This window comes from Pygocentrus nattereri, chromosome 23 (assembly GCF_015220715.1).
Source record: "Pygocentrus nattereri isolate fPygNat1 chromosome 23, fPygNat1.pri, whole genome shotgun sequence".
Taxonomy (NCBI): domain Eukaryota; kingdom Metazoa; phylum Chordata; class Actinopteri; order Characiformes; family Serrasalmidae; genus Pygocentrus; species Pygocentrus nattereri.
In genome coordinates this window covers 20,896,057-20,914,773 of record NC_051233.1, presented here as the reverse complement: position 1 = coordinate 20,914,773, position 18,717 = coordinate 20,896,057, and the positions used below count along the sequence as shown (strand labels likewise).

General features: G+C 38.3%; 1 protein-coding gene across 5 annotated transcripts in view; it reads right to left on the bottom strand.

Moving 5' to 3' along the window:
- The window catches only part of arhgef28a (Rho guanine nucleotide exchange factor (GEF) 28a), a 123,971-nt gene that overhangs the window by 69,828 nt on the left and 35,426 nt on the right, over window positions 1-18,717 (bottom strand). For all 5 annotated transcript variants that reach the window (XM_017698641.2, XM_017698650.2, XM_017698668.2 and 2 more), the window contains exons 5-9: window positions 11,708-11,894; window positions 11,159-11,348; window positions 10,076-10,142; window positions 3,764-3,810; window positions 3,206-3,272 (exon numbers count right to left, since the gene is read on the bottom strand). In XM_017698641.2, coding sequence (XP_017554130.1) covers window positions 3,206-3,272; window positions 3,764-3,810; window positions 10,076-10,142; window positions 11,159-11,348; window positions 11,708-11,894 — 558 coding nt within the window. The remainder of the gene's footprint in view (window positions 1-3,205; window positions 3,273-3,763; window positions 3,811-10,075; window positions 10,143-11,158; window positions 11,349-11,707; window positions 11,895-18,717) is intronic.

The window sequence follows — 18,717 nt, the reverse complement described above, 5'->3', positions numbered from 1 at the left end:
AAATTAAGTCATCATTAAAAAACTAAATAAAAAATAAATTTTTAGAACTAAACAGAGTTTTAGTTTTCTTATCCTTATCTAATATTAAAAGTAGTTTGATAAATTGAAACACATCTGTGACAAACATGCACAAATAGAAGTAGTTTGATAAACTGAAACACATCTGTGACAAATATGCAAAAAGAGAAGTAATTGAGAAGGGGCAATTTTTGTTTTTCACAGCACTATAATTGCAACATTAATATGCTCATAAAACATGTCTTTTTAAAATAGGCTGTAGAGATACCATATTGTCCTACCATATACATCACTGCCTGTGTTTTGTGTCAGTTTCTCAGCATGTGTGCTCAGTGTTTTCAGAAAAGCTTGATATTGTGAATGGAACAGTTTTTGAGCTGTCTGTAGGGTTTCATGTAGCATGGAACAACCACATTCATACAGTGTTCATATGAATCACAGGCACTGTCCATACACGATGGTCTATATAAAGTATAAAAAGCTCCTCAGCTGCATTAGCCTTGAATGTGATTCCTGCTGTCACTGTGCTACAGTCACTGTCGTTGAAGGAGTCAAATGAGGATCAATTTAAAGATACACTCTCTCTACAATCTCTGCAAGTAAGCGGCAAGGCAGAAAACCAACACTTAGGCGGCACTGTATTAAAAACCGACATCATTCTGTAATGGATATTACCACATGGGCTCAGGAACACTTCAGAGAACCATTGTCAGGGAACTTGCACATCTGTGAAGGCACCATTAATGCTGAAAGGTTTTGGAGCAACATATGCTGCCATCCAAGCAACGTCTTTTTCAGGGACGCCCTGCTTATTTCAGCAAGACAATGCCAAGTCACATTCTGCACGTGTTACAACAGCGTGGCTTCGTAGTAAAAGAGTGCGGGTACTAGACTGGCCTGCCTGCAGTCCAGACCTGTCTCCCATTGAAAATGTGTGGTGCATTATGAAGCGTAAAACATGACAACGGAGACCCCGGACTGTTGAGCAACTGAAATGGTAAATCAAGCAAGAATGGGAAAGAATTCCACCTACAAAGCTTCAACAATTAGTGTCCTCAGTTCCCAAACACTTATTGAGTGTTGTTAAAAGGAAAGGTGATGTAACACAGTGGTAAAAATGCTGTCCCAACTTTTTTGGAACGTGTTGCAGGCATCACATTCAAAACGAGTGAATATTTGCAAAAAACAATAAAGTTTATTCGTTTGAACATTAAATATATTGTCTTTGTAGTGTATTCAATTGAATATAGGTAGAAAAGGATTTGCAAATCATCGTATTCTGTTTTTATTTATGTTTTACACAACGTCCCAACTTCATTGGAATTGGGGTTGTGTCATAAGTGGATATACAGTTACACAGAACTCTCAACAACTAAATAGAAAATAAAAAATCAATAAAATCAGTACTTAATGGGCCTACCCTTTTGTAACAGCTTTCATTCTTTTCAGGAAACCTGCTTTCAGAACTTTTTAGAAGTTGGTTACATGTTCTGCTTTTTACATTCCAAGAAACCCCAACTAAAAATTTTGACTCATCAGTCTCAGATGTCCAGTATTGCAAACTTTCTTATTTGTATGGATTTTTTTTTCTCATTAACAGCTTCTTAAAAGGTACACATCCTGTCAGACCCACAGAGCTGAGCTTTCCTCTCACAGTGGAAGGATGCATAGAACAGAAAAGAGCCTAATTTCCTCCTCTCTCTCAAAGATAAAAGCTTTAGGTACAGTTTATGCGATAGTTTTGGTGGTCTACCTGGTCTTGTACAGCTTACAGGAGCTCCATTTTCTCTATGACTTTTAATCGTCTTTTTTATTGCAGCTTTGAAAACTTCCTTATGCAAGTGGATTATTTCCTACCCAATCTCCTCAGAAATATCTACTTTAGTCTTCTTTTTTTTTAAAGGCACATTAAAACAGAAAAATTAATGCCTTGCACTTAATGTTTGTTTTGATGGGAAGTTATTTCACCTCAGCTGCTAAAATAAGACTAGCAGCCATGTTTCAGATTGAGCCTTTTCAGCTGGTCTATACCAGTATACTAAATTTGCATGCATGTGAATTTCAATTTAAATTTATTTGCATTTGACTTTGGCTGCTGATATGCTTCTATGCATGCTAAAAGTTAGGTTTGGGTGCACTTACATGCTTTTTGCTTTTTTGCCTGCATTACTGTAATAAAGGTTAGCATTTGGTTATTGACAGCGTAGCACTCTGTGTTATAACTAGGAAGAGTTACAAATGAGCTATTCTCTTTATTTTACACAAACGTGTTTATTACAATATAAAACTAGTCCATTATGAATGAATGTAATACTGAAATTAGTCAGACATTAACACTGGCCAATATTATAAATAGGGATGCACTGATCTAGATGTTTATTTCCCCTAATACCAATTCCAACATATAGGGTACTGATGTCATACCCATAATCATGTTTCATATTAGCAGAAAACAAATATACAGTTGAAGGTAAAAGTATCATAGTGGGGACAGTCATACAGCAATATCTGCAAACTGAACTGTATTTAGAGGTTTAAAAAAATGATACGGCAACAATTTTCTTATGGTCATGATGTAACAAAGGACTCAAATGTGGACTGGTCAGGTTTAAATCTGAGCCATTTAATAAGGTCAGTGACGGTGCCATATTGGTCAGTATAGCACAACATTAATTATCAGTATTAAATGACATATTCAAGACCCACTTTTTTTTACTGACTTAGTCACAGAATTAGTTCTGTGCTGTCAAAGAAAATGCCATAATAGATTTGAAGCATTTTCTTCTTAACAAATATGCATTCTGATTGCAGAGTTACCTGAGTAAACACTTTACATGTTATAGTTCAATGGCAATAACAAAATCGCTGAGAAATTCCACTAAATGTGCACATTCTAACCTTTCAATCAATGCTACATTTATGTTTGTAAGTAGAATAATACACTAAGTAATTCGATTTAAATATCAGACCAAATTAATAACTCTTGACTTCCAATGGAAAACTAGTAAATCATGCTGTAATGAATGATGACCAGTAAAAAGAAACTAGAGGCATCTGGAGAAGACTTTGCACTTCTTCACATGGATTATAATGTAATGAAAGTAATCCAATGAATGGTAAAGAGCAGTGATCACCTAATGGGTTTATTTTCCATTATGTGTAAAGACGAATGCGGTAGAATACATACCTGAGTTACATGTGGCAGGAGTCTCTTCATCTTCATCCAGAGAAAGAACGAGTTGTTCTTCAAAAACCTGGAAAAATAACAACATACATACACAGCTGTAAATATGTAAATTACATGTATAAATGTAGCTACAATTTAATATATTAGGACTGTCCCTATTAAATAAATAAATAATCACGTAATTTCCCAGTTATGTTGGCAATTCAAATGAAAAAAATCCAATACTTAAAGTTAAAAAAAAAGAAAAGTCATGTAAAGCTTTACATAAGGATTAGACTATTAACAAATATATTGGTTAAATATTAGGAAATTAGTTTTTAATAGTGTCACTATAATGAATATATAAATACACACACACAATGCCTATAAATTTGTCCATCTACCTCCATTTCTGACTGTTTAAAGAAGGCAGCTGGAGATCACAATCATGAACAATGCCAATCAATCTCCAATCAAAGACTTTTAAATCCTTTTTTCACACCTGGTACAATTTTAATCCTAACAGATAAGATCAGCTCATTCACACACATGTTCAGTCAGACATACAGAGACACTTACGCTGTCCACCAGAGCAGAATCCTCTGTGCTCGTCTGATTGGTTAAATCTGCACACATTCACAAGAAAATAACTCAATCAATAAGCTTCTCAAATTGAACATAAACAACAACAAAAAACATGAATACACTTGATACCTCATCATGTCATTTACATCCTACAGCTAACACAAAAATATCTGTGCTCACTGAAGACTATATCCCTGTGCATCAGTTGAGAATAGAAAGGATACTGATCCAGACAGGAAGTAAAGTCACACAAACACACAAAAACACCTTCTGGATCGAAGCCAGAGCAGTAAAGCAGCAATCACTATGGTTACCAATGACAGGAAGCTTGTGTGCATTAAGTGCAGGAGGTCTCAGGGGCTAAATCTGCTTTAGCTGGCAACACGGCTCGCTCTCCTTTGTCCACTGCTGTTTTTCACTCATCCTATTTTCAGTACCTTTAACACCACCTGTGGAGTGGAGCTTTAATTGGGCCTGAAATTTTGGTACGAACCGAAATACAACCCGAACGTTTTCTGACCGAGCCCAAACTGACACATAGCATCTTGTTTTGAGTCTGAGCCCAAGCTGAGCCCAACAAAACTCTGTCTGAAAAGGACCCCTGAGCCCAACAACATTCTGTCTGAACCTGACCCAGGTTATGTTTTAAGTCAACATAATTCCATCTAAAACTGACCTGAACAACATCACAAAACTGAGTACCACAAAATTCTGCCAGAAACTGACCTGGACATCATGTTTTGAGCCCAAACCTGACCAAACACAATCCACATGTTTTGATTCCAAAACCGACATGAATACAACAAAATTCTACCCGAAACTGACTCAAACCACATCTTCATGTTTTGATCCTAGTACAGCAAAATTCTATTTAAAACTGACCCAAACCATATCATACTTCAAGCCTGAAACTGACAAGAGTATCACTAAATTCTGTCTGAAACTAAACTGACAGACTAGTGCCGGTTACCATGTACCATTGTACCATGACTGTACAGAGTCATTAGATCACAGATTAATAAAATAAAACAACATAAAATAGTAAAATAATAATAATAAATAATAAGTCACGAGAGGCAGTGGGTTACTGCGATTTTATCATGGGAAAGGTGTTCCTCGCGGAGTGCCTAAAACTCCCTTGCCTGTGATAAAATCTAAGTAACATATGGTATCAAGTGGCTCACTGCTTTTATAAAACGGTGGCCAACATGAAATATGATAAAACATACAATTGTTCAGAAAATAATTTTAGCTAATCAGCATAAACAACTATTGTAAATGTAGTTCCTTTAGAATATGGTATTGTTACCAAGCAACCACGGACCGCTGAATGAGGAGAGTGTTCGTTCTCCCATCTCTGTATATAGCGGTCAGTTCATGAATCTTTAAGCTTTTTGTCATTTAACAATGAACATAAGATAATACAGCACAGTTCAATACAAAAACCTTCGCTTTATAAGTACTTTTGGCCACCACGAGTCTTATTTCGCACCAACCCAGCGGTGCCCTCTTCTCGTGCTGGGGCTAAATCTTAAATGGCTCCCTGCTCCCTGCAAAGTGTGATTGTAAGGATGGAGTTGTTTAGCCTGAGAGCTAGCTGACCAGCTTAGTTCTAGTTAATAACTGAAGTTGCCCGCCGCTGAGTTTAAACAAACAGGTTCTTACTTCATCAATATACTCTGTGGTCCATGAGAGCAGCATGATAGCCAAACATCATTCAATTTACAGCACAAGGGTTTTTTTGTGCTGTGGCACAGTAATACAGAGTTCAGTTGTTATGATGCACTCATAAGTGTGGGTATTATTGTGGATTTTACAACGGCTTTGAATGTGGCTCAGCCAATAAGATTTTTGGACAGGAACCACCCGTATTATAACATGCTTTACTCATCAGCTGTGCAAAATGTAGCTTTAACAATTTAAATATGTTTTAAATAATGCTTTTGAACTGCACTGTTCTCATGCTGTGCAGTGTTGCTATCACCTCTTTAAAAATAATTTCTGCACACAGAACACATTACATAGAACACGCTGCACTAACAAGTACTTTTGTGAATCAATTTACATTTCTGTTCCATTATCTCATGAAAATGGCTCTGTGCTGTGTGGGTGACTCCAGCATACCAGATTTTAAAAGACTCATGATTTTTAGTGAAAGTAGTGAAGAATGAAGTTGAAAACAAAATCAGTGGGAAATGCTGGGTAACATCTATATTAAAAGTGAAAGGCAGACTGTGAGAACCCGAAAGTGCACATTTTATACTTACATACATGTTTTATTCTCAATATGTTGAACCCAACAAATAAACAGAAAATGTGCATTAAAATTTTGGAGAAAAATGCCATATTTAAGTTTCCTGTAGATGATGTGTTAACTTTTTATTATCAACAAAAAAAAAACAACAAAACATCATTTGACTAGGGGTATCCAAACTTTTTCATATTTATTTCCATCACTACTTTCAGTTACTAGCCTGCAAAGACAAGAAATCCACCCAGAGAGTTCCCTTGTTTTTCATCATTAACAATGTACAGTCTCCCTCTTGCTCAGCCCACCCAGAAAGAATGCATCTGCCCTCATACTGGACATGTTTGGGAAGCCTCAGACTTTTACAAAGGCTTTTCTGTGTGTGTGTGTGTGTGTGTGTGTGTGTGTGTGTGTGTGTGTGTGTGTGTGTGTGTGTGTGTAAAAATCGCCATCCCCAGCCAGCTACACTGTCCTCTTGAGTGAGCCAAATTCACCCAATGTACTCCAACAATCCTGTCAGACTTAACTCACAGTGACAGAGAAAAAGGGTTGAGTGTACGAGAACAAGAGAGAGAAGTAAAGAGGGGTCAAGAGGGGTGCAGCAAGAGAAACAGTGAGGAAGAGCAAAAGGATAAAACAAAAGAGACACAGAAAGTAAAACAGGGACACAAACTGAAAAAGAAAGCAAAGGAAAACAGACAGAAAGTGTGAATATTAGGTCTGTAACTACTGATCATACTACCGAGTTTTAAAACAGGCCAAGCAATAAAAATAATAACAGAACAATAATAAACTGCGCACAATCTTTCAAATATTACAAAAGACTTCAAAGAAAAAAAGAGAAACCAGGAAACCTCCTGAAGTTGAAAAACGTCTATTGGAAACAAATACAAACCTAATTCCAAAAAAGTTACAGTAAGAAAAATAAACAAGCCAAAAAGAAAACAATGGTTTGATTCATTTTAGCCTGTATTTAAATGAGAAACAGTATAAAGACATGAGTGAATTTCCAGAGCAAATGAATTCTCATTGTCCATTTACACAGCTTTTAAAAGATTTTTCATGTGGCTACACATTTTGCCCAGTACTGTGGGTGTATATATGGTTTATTCTACTGATCTCATTTAAAGTCAGAGTTGAGAACACATTTAAACTTTTAACTGACTTAAACTTGAGCACAACTCTTATTCTTTTTTGTCATTACCAATATAACTCCAATTCCAATGACGTTGGGACGTTGTGTAAAACATAAATAAAAACAGAATACGATGATTTGCAAATCCTTTTCAACCTATATTCAATTGAATACACTACAAAGACAAGATATTTAATGTTCAAACGGATAAACTTTATTGTTTTTTGCAAATATTCACTCATTTTGAATTTGATGCCTGCAACACGCTCCAAAAAGGTTGGGAAAGGGGCAACAAAAGACTGGAAAAATTGAGGAATGCTCAAAAAACACCTGTTTGGAACATTCCACAGGTGAACAGGTTAATTGGAAACAGGTGAGTGTCATGATTGGGTATAAAGGGAGCATCCCTGAAAGGCTCAGTCATTCACAAGCAAGGATGGGGCGAGTTTCACCACTTTGTGAACAACGCCATGGGCAAATAGTCCAACAGTTTAAGAACAACGTTTCTCAATGTGCAATTGCAAGGAATTTAGGGATTTCATCATCTACAGTCCATAATATCATCAAAAGATTCAGAGTATCTGGAGAAATCTCTGCAAGTAAGAAAATCAACACTGAATGCCCGTGACCTTCGATCCCTCAGGTGGCACTGCATTAAAAACCGACATCATTCTGTAACAGATATTACCACATGGGCTCAGGAACACTTCAGAAAACCACTGTCAGTGAACACAGTTTGTTGCTCCATCTATAAGTGCAAGTTAAAACTCTGCCATGCAAAGCGAAAGCCATATATCAACAATACCCAGAAACGCTGCCGGCTTCTCTGGGCCCGAGCTCATCTGAGATGGACTGACGCAAAGTGGAAAAGTGTCCTGTGGTCTGATGAGTCCACATTTCAAATTGTTTCTGGAAATCATGGATGTCGTGTCCTCCGGGCCAAAGAGGGAAAGGACTGTTTTGATTGTTATCAGCGCAAAGTTCAAAAGCCAGCATCTCTGATGGTATGGGGGTGTGTTAGTGCCCATGTCATGGGTAACTTGCACATCTGTGAAGGCACCATTAATGCTGAAAGGTACATACAGGTTTTGGAGCAACATATGCTGCCATCCAAGCAACGTCTTTTTCAGGGATGTCCTGCTTATTTCAACAAGACAATGCCAAGTCACATTCTGCACGTGTTACAACAGCGTGGCTTGGTAGTAAAAGAGTGTGGGTACTAGACGGGCCTGCCTGCAGTCCAGACCTGTCTCCCATTGAAAATGTGTGGCGCATTATGAAGCGCAAAATACGACAACGGAGACCCCAGGCTGTTGAGCAAATGAAGCTGTTCATCAAGCAAGAATGGAAAAGAATTCCAGCTTCAACAATTAGTGTCCTCAGTTCCCAAACGCTTATTGAGTGTTGTTAAAAGGAAAGGTGATGTAACACAGTGGTAAAAATCCCCCTGTCCCAACTTCTTTGGAACGTGTTGCAGGCATCAAATTCAAAACGAGTGAATATTTGCAAAAAACAATAAAATGTATCTGTTTGAACATTAAATATCTTGTCTTTGCCTTTAACAAATCTTTTGACAATGATTGTTACACACACACACACATACACACTCACACACTCACACTCACACTTTACACTCTGTGTTAGCAAACGCTGTGTCCTAGCCAGATTTAATTTGTTTTGGATTTAATGTTTGCTTCCCCTTGTCCTGTGTCCTTAGTTTCAACTCAGAATAGAACAATTTCAATGAAGCCTCAGATATCTACAGATAAAGAGTACAAGCAGGTCACTGGATGCATGCCACGAGATTGCCCTCACAAAAATCCTCTTCTGGCCTAATCTTTTAATTACATTTGTTTTTTGGTACATTCCTTATTATGGCCAGGAACCACAATTCTAATGCACACAATTCTTTTTTCTGCTGCCATGACTGATGTTACCACAAAAAGAAGGCTTTAGTAATTAAGAAGGATTCTGACTTTGAGGGGTCATTTAAGTAAAAACTGAACTTTAATTTCTTCTAGGAGTTCGAAGTACTATGAAAACATACTGTTCACTCCACAGTACATACAGCCCTTCTGCAAAAACAGCCTGTTCAAAAGTCATCATACATAATCAACCATGAACACATCTATATATGACTGCCATTCAGCCTACAGCAGTTTAGCCAGCCTATTCACACTGAAGTGATATGTGTTGTTACTGCAGGTGATCCACAGCAAAAGATGTCGAAGGACACTTTGCTGTTTCTGGGTGACAGAAATCCAAAACTAGTGGCTTGGGGTTTTCTGAGCCAATCAGAAGACTTCTGGAACCAAACCGTCAGAGCAGAGATTATTTACATACACTAAATGGCCAAAAGTATGTGACCACCACACCTAATTTCGAAATTCAGGTGCTTCAGTTTCACTGAACACTTTTGGGATGAACTGAAACATTGATTGCAAGCTAGGCCTTCCCATTCAATATAGGCGCCGGAACTCACAAATGCTCTAAAATGCTCACACTCCACAATCTTGTGGAAAGCCTTCCAAAATGACCAGATGCTATTGCAGAAGCAAAGAGGGGGCAAGCTCTATTAATGCCCATGGTTTTGGAATAGGATGTCCAACAAGCTCATACAGGTGGGATGGTCAGATATCCACTTACTTTTATTCTGCTATATGGTATGCATTAGTCTTAAATATAGTAACAGTTTGTTTGTTCGAAGAGATGAAGAGATGTTGCTCAATAGTCATGAAAAAAAGCAATTATTGCTATTCAAACAGGAAAATTGATACTGTCTGCTGCACTGTTGAATAAATTTTGTCTCTAATTTATGTATTATGGGTCTTACGGGACTGCAATTAAACCACTTCAGACTTTAAAGGCAAATCTAAATGTACTACGTGTGATGACATCGTGGAGTATGGCTCTGACAACTTACCTCCATCACTTGTGTCATCTGTCTGGCTCTTTCTATTCTTCTCACTGGACTCACTGAGCTTTGTTACCTAGAAAACAACATGGATATCATAAAGGGCCACCCCTGGATCAGTTTTGTTTTTTGAATTGTGTAAAGAAAGAAAAAGATTGCACTGTAAAATTAAGCACCAAATTACATGCAAGTGCTTGTTTACTGGCCGGAAATTTGCAGCAATTTGAGCCAAAAACTGCAACTTTGCATGAATACAAGAGATGTTTAACATTCGTATCACAGTTAAGGCAATTATACTAAATCTTAATGTAACCAACCTGGCCACTGATGGAATACACTCTATGATCCAAGCACCAAACTTAAATGCATTGCTGTGCTATTCATTTATTTATTTATTTTTGCTCTGCCGTTATTAGTAGAAGATCGTGCTGCAGGAATGATATGAACATCTGTGAAGAGTTAGGTGTTAAAACAGTACAGCCCTGACGTGTTGCTAGAAGAAGAGGAAAGCATGCTTTGATGCTGATTTCCCTTGTTTGGTGTGGACCATAACAAAAAGGCATTCCCACCCGCTGTGAACTGAACCAGGATTGACTTGGAAAAGCAGTAGAGACCCGTGATTTTTGACAGACCACACATTTGTTTGGTGTGCACCAGAGTAGGACAGAGTGTTCACATATTATATAAGTCTTTGGATCACTTTTTTCCTGCAATACAACTACCCAGTACTTTGAGTTTTTTCTAATTTATTTAAGTGAACATTTATCACTTACAGATATATGTAAATAAGCCCCGACATGAAATACCAGGTTGTAATTGCATAATAGCGTATTAACAGCAATTATATTTATAACTGAAATCAAGTGCAGTAAGAAGTGAGCCCTTAAATTTATTTATTTAAACAAAACAGAGCACAGAGAAAAGCTGCACTCGTCTCTGCATGTATGCCCAGAATATTATTGAACTTCATTTCCTTTGAATTTCTGTTAATCGTCTCTTGCATATCTTAACAAAGACAGTGAAGATGTTAAACTGGGGGACTGTGTTTGTATTGATGTATGTGTGTATATGGTCATCCCATTATATACTCACCTGTGTAAGCCTTTTTGATTCCTTCATTTTTTCTCGATAGAGCTGTATGCTGTGCTGTGCGTCAATGTGCGCACTGTGTTTAACTGTCAGGATGAGGGAGCTTGTTAGGGGGCAGAATCGGAGTAGGTGAAAGTCATCACTCCACACTTCAGACATCCACATTGGTCTAGATTCTGTACAAGCTGAAGGCCTGAACAAAGCATAAACTGGTTAGAGAAAGGGAAAATCTTCTGTTTTCATTCCAATAAGATATTTTAAACCTTCTATGAAAAGAGTTGCTGAAAAACAATAAGAGTGAAAATTCTGGAATCTCTGCTCTTGGACATATAATGTTTGCATTATTTAAGACTTAATAAATAATAATGATGAGGCTATACTGCTGTCAAGCTTTACATTAGCCAACAAAAATCTAACACGGTGCAGATCTTAATGAGGGAGTTGAAAATGTAACTTTTTTGGGTGAACTTCAACAAACCCAAAGAGATATTTACAAAAATTTAACCTAAAGTGTGGACACCAGTGTAGACATCATATTATTAAGTAACTCACTTGGTTGATGAACTTGAAACAGTTGCTACATCATCTCTATTTTGCGTCAGTTCTACAGGACTGTGGCCTCCCCCATTGGGCATTACTGTCATCTTCTGATCTTCAGACTTTTGAAGGTAGAAGAGGGTGACGTGGCATAGACCCAAATTCATAGCTATCTGGAGAGGTGTTTCTCTGTGATGGACACCTGAAAAAGAAACAGATGGGTCAAAAATGGCATCAACAATATTTTTAGTAGGCATCCATATTCTAAATATCACTGCTTTTGTAACAAAATCTTCTAACTTTATAGGAGAAAGAAAAAAAACGAAGTAATTCTGGAAGTTTTCTGCTGAGCCATTTGTAACAACATGTTCACATGATGTAAACAGTGACAGTGTTTTCAAATGACGTAATATTTGCAAACAAACATATAGCCACCAGCAACAATATGCTTGGTCCAAGCACTCATCAGCTCAGTGAGGTCTAATGCATCTGACTGGGGCTTTCTTGCAGACATAGGCTACATAATAGGGAGACAAAGTTCATCAAAAGGCCTTTGTGTCATGATGATAAATCAGGGGATTTGATGAAAATACTTTTCAGGTTTTGTACAGACCTTGACCATTTTTTTATAATTATTTACCCTGCAGATGCCACAGATAATTTCAAGACCAATTGAAATTATTGAATTGGACTGGATCAAAAAGTGCTGTTTTCAAACAACTGATAAAAGGAAGACAATACATTTCCTGAAAGCACCTGTAATTTCAAAGCTATTAGGCTCATTAAATTGTATTATTTTAATCTCATTTCTTGTCCTCAGCTGAAATCAAGTATGAGATATACTTAATTAAAATACTAAAAAACTGAGTAATGTCCCACAGTGGTGAATCCTTTTGAAACATCATAGGCAACTGAGAGTCTCTACACAAACATACCATTCAAGTTTCATGACAATTAGTCAAAGTGCCTGCTAAAAGCCAAATGGCCGATGGCTGCCACAGTTTCCCAATAACCAGGTCATCTGTAAAAACCCTCTCACAAGTCCAAAAGTTGCATTATGCCAAATTTTTGGAAGAGTTAGCTTGTTTTAGTAGCGCCCCTTAGGGGCATAACAATGCAGAATTATGAGGTCAAGATTCACTTAGATTTTCAATATTTTAAATATCAAAATTCTAATCTAATTACATACTACAGAGATTGGCTTAGCTTAGATAAGTAAACGTTCTCAAACAGAACTTGTTTTTAAACATCTGCTGCACCACCATCTAACAAAATATACCTCAAATATCACACCCCTAGAATTTAGAATAAATGTATAAAAAGCCCAGTCATTTGAAAATAGATATCTGTGTAACATAAGCCCCTCCTCCTCCTCAACCACTGTACTCTTATAGAAAGTGCCTAGATGATTAACAATTCCAAACCATAACATTTGATCTGCTGGGCCAAAAAATGCACAAAAAATGCACAACACCATGACTTTACACCAACTTTATAGCCATCTTAAGATCCATTCCATTATTTTGTTACATCAACTGAACGGTGTTTGAAAAGACCTTGGAGGGGCGAAGGATTGAGTGAACACAACTGTCAACTTCAGCAAAAAAACTTGCCCAGAAATCATTGTGACCTGACACATTTCTCTTTTCAAATCCATAAATAACATCTGACAAAGCTGTTTACAAGATATAGCAACAAACTGCTTTAATTTAACGTTTCACAAACTGCTCTCCATTACGGATGATCATGGCCACCCTCTGCTCGCCATCATCATGGACAAGAAGAGCATGTTTAGTGGCATGTTGCTGTCACAGCGCTGCTCAACCCACAGACTCAGGAAATCTTTTGTCCCTAGAGCCATTAGGCTCTTCAACTCTTCTCTGTGGGGCCAGAAGAGAAGAGAGAAGAGGGAAGAGAATAGATGAGGACTGACTCTCTCATGCCAAATTACAGTTTTGTTTCATTTATCTGTACATATGGACACCTTACTGTACATATTCTGTACATTTCAGCAAAACCTTATTGCACATCTGGCACATCTGGATACTACTCCACACCTAGTCACTTTATTTCAGTACCAATATATGCACATATTTATTCAGTATTGCCATTATATGCTGTTGCCTGCGCCTCCTTGTACATTCAATATTGCACTGCCTTTGCTCTCTCAGGTTATAGATCTTACCGCATATTTTTGTATATTTCTATGCAGGCTGGGTGATAAAGCGATAATAATTACCACGATATAACCTTCCTCGATAGAGCTATAAGAAACGTTTGATAATTTTCAATATAATACACCATTCACACTTATATGTTGTAGCAAAAGCCCTGGTGGTGTTTTCTACTGCAAGGAAAGTGACACTTCTCTGCTGGAGAGGGCGCACTTCCAAGATCCACATGATAAGAGAGGGAGGGGGCAACGAGTGAAATAAGTCTTTAGCAACAGCTAAAACATGGAGTTATACATTCCCTGTTTGAGTGGAGCGACCAGCGATCTGTCCTCCTGTGAGCTCCTGTGTGAGTGACGAGATAAGTGGTGTAACTCTATTGTCCTACCACAGTGAACTCACCTCTTTCTGTACATCCTAACAAGCTTTAGCAGCATTAAATCACATCTGCTCCTCACAGCTAAAGCACTGTTACAGTGCTCGGACAGTCATATTTAAGTATAAATGCATTCCCAAGCAACTAAAGTGAAAGAAAAAAGTGAGTTCATGTCAGTTACAGCCCTGATTTAAACAAAAGTAAACTGAGAAAAGTGTGAGGCGTTGGAATGCGGGAGAACACTAGCTGTTTTTAGCAGCTGGCTAACTTGAAGCAGCGCTCCATCACTCGCACAACATGGCAAACTGGTGATACTGTAGATCAAACAAAACACAAAAGCACCGCTTTCAGTTTAAACATACCTAAAAGGAGAACTCTGTCTGGTGTCTGGTGTTAGATATATTGCAGTTCACCCCTTAAATTACCACAATTGAGAAATCCAATCGTCTACTAGCTAGCGTTTGAATACTGTGATATGTTCTGACATGGATGTGGTGGGAGTGATGGCAGTAAGGCGGTGTGATCCATCACATCGTTCTGGGCCAGCTAACAATTGATGTTCGTACTGTTGATGTTGTTGAGAAACTGAACAGTTTAGCACTGTTGTTGGCCACTTGTTTAGCATTTGTAACGGGATATCCGAGCACTCGTCACCAGACAGCTAAAAATAATCTTTCTTAAATTATGACTATTACAAAAACTGAGGCCGTGCTTTTTTCAGCCTATTAAAAACAGCTAACCAGACACTTTCTCCCACTCTCCCATGTCAGAAATATACCACTGTCTGGCGAGTGTTTGTCATGTTCTGACCATAAAGGATAGCTTAAAACAGCAATTAACCCCCCAAGAGCCAAAATCAGCCTTCAAACTTGAAAGAAATAATGATTTGACATTTATTGCGATATGTATTGACATCAAATGATATTAATTTGTTTATCATGATAACATGTTTTGTATATATGTATATATTCTTGTTTTTATATTGTATCCCCCTTATTATTATAGCTGCCTGTGTTGGTTGCTGCATTCCCTTCGGGATCAATAAAATCTGTCTCTCTCTCTCTCTCTCTCTCTCAATCTCTCCCTCTCTCTCTAAAGATCATTAATCATTCACAGGTTCATACAAATTACTTACACAGCACCTGTATGACAAATACAGAGCACATTTGAAAACCGGCTTAGTGACTTTGTAAACTGAACACAAACACACCCACATAGAATGAGAAGGTGTAGTGTTGATGCTGCTCATATTGTCCCCTGTGGCAAAGGCGGCACAGTGTTAATTGTTTTGAAAAAGGTTGGACTGTTATAAGAGATACAGGAATAACAGTGTTACCACAGCAACATCACAAGGCCTTTGTAATATACACTGCTCAGAAAAATAAAGGGAACACTTAAACAACAATATAATTCCAAGTAAATCAAACTTCTGTGAAATCAAACTGTCCACTAAGGAAGCAACACCGATTGACAATCAATTTCACAGCTGTTGTGCAAATGGAATAGACAACAGATGGAAATTATGGCAATTAGGAAGACACACTCAATAAAGGAGTGGTTCTGCAGGTGGGGACCACAGACCACTTCTCAGTACCTTTCTGCTTTCTGGCTGATGTTTTGGTCACTTTTGAATGTTGGTGGTGCTTTCACACTCGTGGTAGCATGAGACGGACTCTACAACCCACACAAGTGGCTCAGGTAGTACAGCTCATCCAGGACGGCACATCAATGTGAGCTGTGGCAAGAAGGTTTGCTGTGTCGGTCAGCGTAGTGTCCAGAGGCTGGAGGCGCTACCAGGAGACAGGCCAGTACACCAGGAGACGTGGAGGATGGCAACAACCCAGCAGCAGGACCGCTATCTCCGCCTTTGTGCAAGGAGGAACAGTAGGAGGGCCGCACAGCCCTCCACGTGCTCGCCAGAGGTAGCCTGACTGCCATTAGGTACCAAGATGAGATCCTCAGACCCCTTGTGAGACCATATGCTGGTGCGGTTGGCCCTGGGTTCCTCCCAATGCAGGACAATGCTAGACCTCATGTGGCTGGAGTGTGTCAGCAGTTCCTGCAAGCTATGGACTGGCCCGCCCATTCCCCAGACCTGAATCCGATTGAGCACATATGGGACATCATGTCTCGCTCCATCCACCAACGCCACGTTGCATCACAGACTGTCCAGGAGTTGGCGGATGCTTTAGTCCAGGTCTGGGAGGAGATCCCTCAGGAGACCATCCACCACCTCATCAGGAGCATGCCCAGGCATTGTAGGGAGGTCATACAGGCACATGGAGGCCACACACAATACTGAGCCTCATTTTGACTTGTTTTAAGGACATTACATCAAACTTGGATCAGCCTGTAGTGTTTTTCCACTTTAATTTTGTGTGTGACTCCAAATCCAGGCCTCCATTGGTTAATAAATTTGATTTCCATTGATGATTTTTGTGTGATTTTGTTATCAGCACATTCAACTTTGTACAGAACAAAGTATTCAATGAGAATATTTCATTCATTCAGATCTAGGATGTGTTGTTTGAGTGTTCCCTTTATTTTTTTGAGCAGCGTATATTCTCTAAGGCCCAATCCACACATACACAGATATTTCTGTAAAGGTTGCTTTTTCTCTGCATTTTGGCCTCCTGTCCAGACAACAATGGCATTTATAGTCACTGTTAAGCAAACTGAGAATTTCTAATGTTACATCAGTCTGCTGTTTCAACTTGCGTAAGGCCTCATGATGCGTATCTGTCATAGTTAAATACAGAGTTGTTTCTGTGTGGTGAAAAAAAACATCGGTTTGGATTACATATTACTAACATATTACATATTTTATTCAGCTTTACTTCACTATTACACTGTCAGTCAACACACTTGCATCCCCTTAGGTTTGTTATCGTCGGTTTTCCTAGGCCATGTTTATACTTTTAGTTTGGTTCGAACCAAAGCAGAAAATGTTATACTGTTGCATTTAAACAAAAGTCATATGAGTAAAAGATCAGAACTGAGAACTGGGCAGATTTTAAGGCGTACAATATAATAACATCCACAGAACTTTCTAAATCATACTATTTTCAGTTTTATGTATGTCTTGTTTCATGTGTTTTGTGATACAGCAACAGGTCACAAGACAAGACTCCCTGCGTTACCATGATTTGTACGATGCAAAATCCCTGTAACAGCCTTAAGTGGTTTGTTGTTTTTACGAAACAGAGAAACTTTGGCACCTTAATGCATAAGATCATTTGTGTGCCGTCAAATGTGTATACTGAATATTTTATAAAGACTTCAAATCAGCCTTGTTTTAAAATGTAAATAGTTCAAAATCAGAGCTGATGAAGAGATGATAAAACAAATGTGTGTGTCAAAACAGCATCAGCAACTCATCTTTTCCATGAACTAAAGAAGTTCTGCAGAGAAGATGCAACGGTTCGTTCCGTCTTTGATTTGATTAGACGTATTTAGCCTGTTTTGTTCATACTTCAGTTTGTTATGAAGCGAACCAAGATGGCCCTGTTTAGAGCACTCAGTTTACTTATTTCGTGCACACCAGAGTTCGGATTGCAGCATTCTCACTTACAAACCACATTAACTGAACCTAATCTGCCAAATCTGAACACAGAAACAGTACTGCTGCATTTGCAACATGTTGCAACTTGCAACTGTGTTCCATATTTTGTGTTATAAACATGCTTGTATTGTTCTTATAAAGGCATTTGATGCCAGTTTATGACACATCAAATCCTCCTGGGCTGGCATACATGCAGGAGACTTTCTGAAAATATTGAAAGTAGTCAAAAACTGCATTTTTGTGGATCTGGGTTAAAGGCCTTTTCACACCAAGCTTGATTTCTTTGTGCATTACAAAAGCATAACTGACGACGTTGCACATCAAACTATTTTGCAAACCTTTGCCAGCAACGAAGGTTTGAGTTTTTTGATATTCAAGCATGAGTAAGGGTTCATGAACAGACTAAAAATTTCCACTGTTTCTGGACCTAGCCGACACCAGCTATAGTTGGCCTAGTTCAGGGGTCGGCAACATGCAGTTCTGGAGCTGCATGCAGCTTTTTTACTGCCCTGTTGCGGCTCCACAGCAGAATTAGATTTTTAGGTAAAAATGAATCACCTGAATTATATAATGATCTGCTAATCTTTATATACACGGTTCTAACAATAAATGGTCTTAACACTGGAGTTAATGTAGCCTAAAACTGCTAATTCACCAACCTTTAACCCTGAAGGCTGGCGCACAGACTGCGGGACACAAAGCAACGCTAACCTAGCTAATAGCTAATAAAAAGGCAAAGAGAAAGATTTAAGATGAGCATCGATAATTTGGAGGCAAATGGACTTTTTTGCATTTATAAGCACTCCAGCTGGTTTCCTGATACGTTCAATCTGCAGAGAGACACTGTCAAACAATAAAAAGTTGCAAAGCAGTTACATTCTGGTGCACCAGGCGTCATTAGAGGTGGAATGGAAAA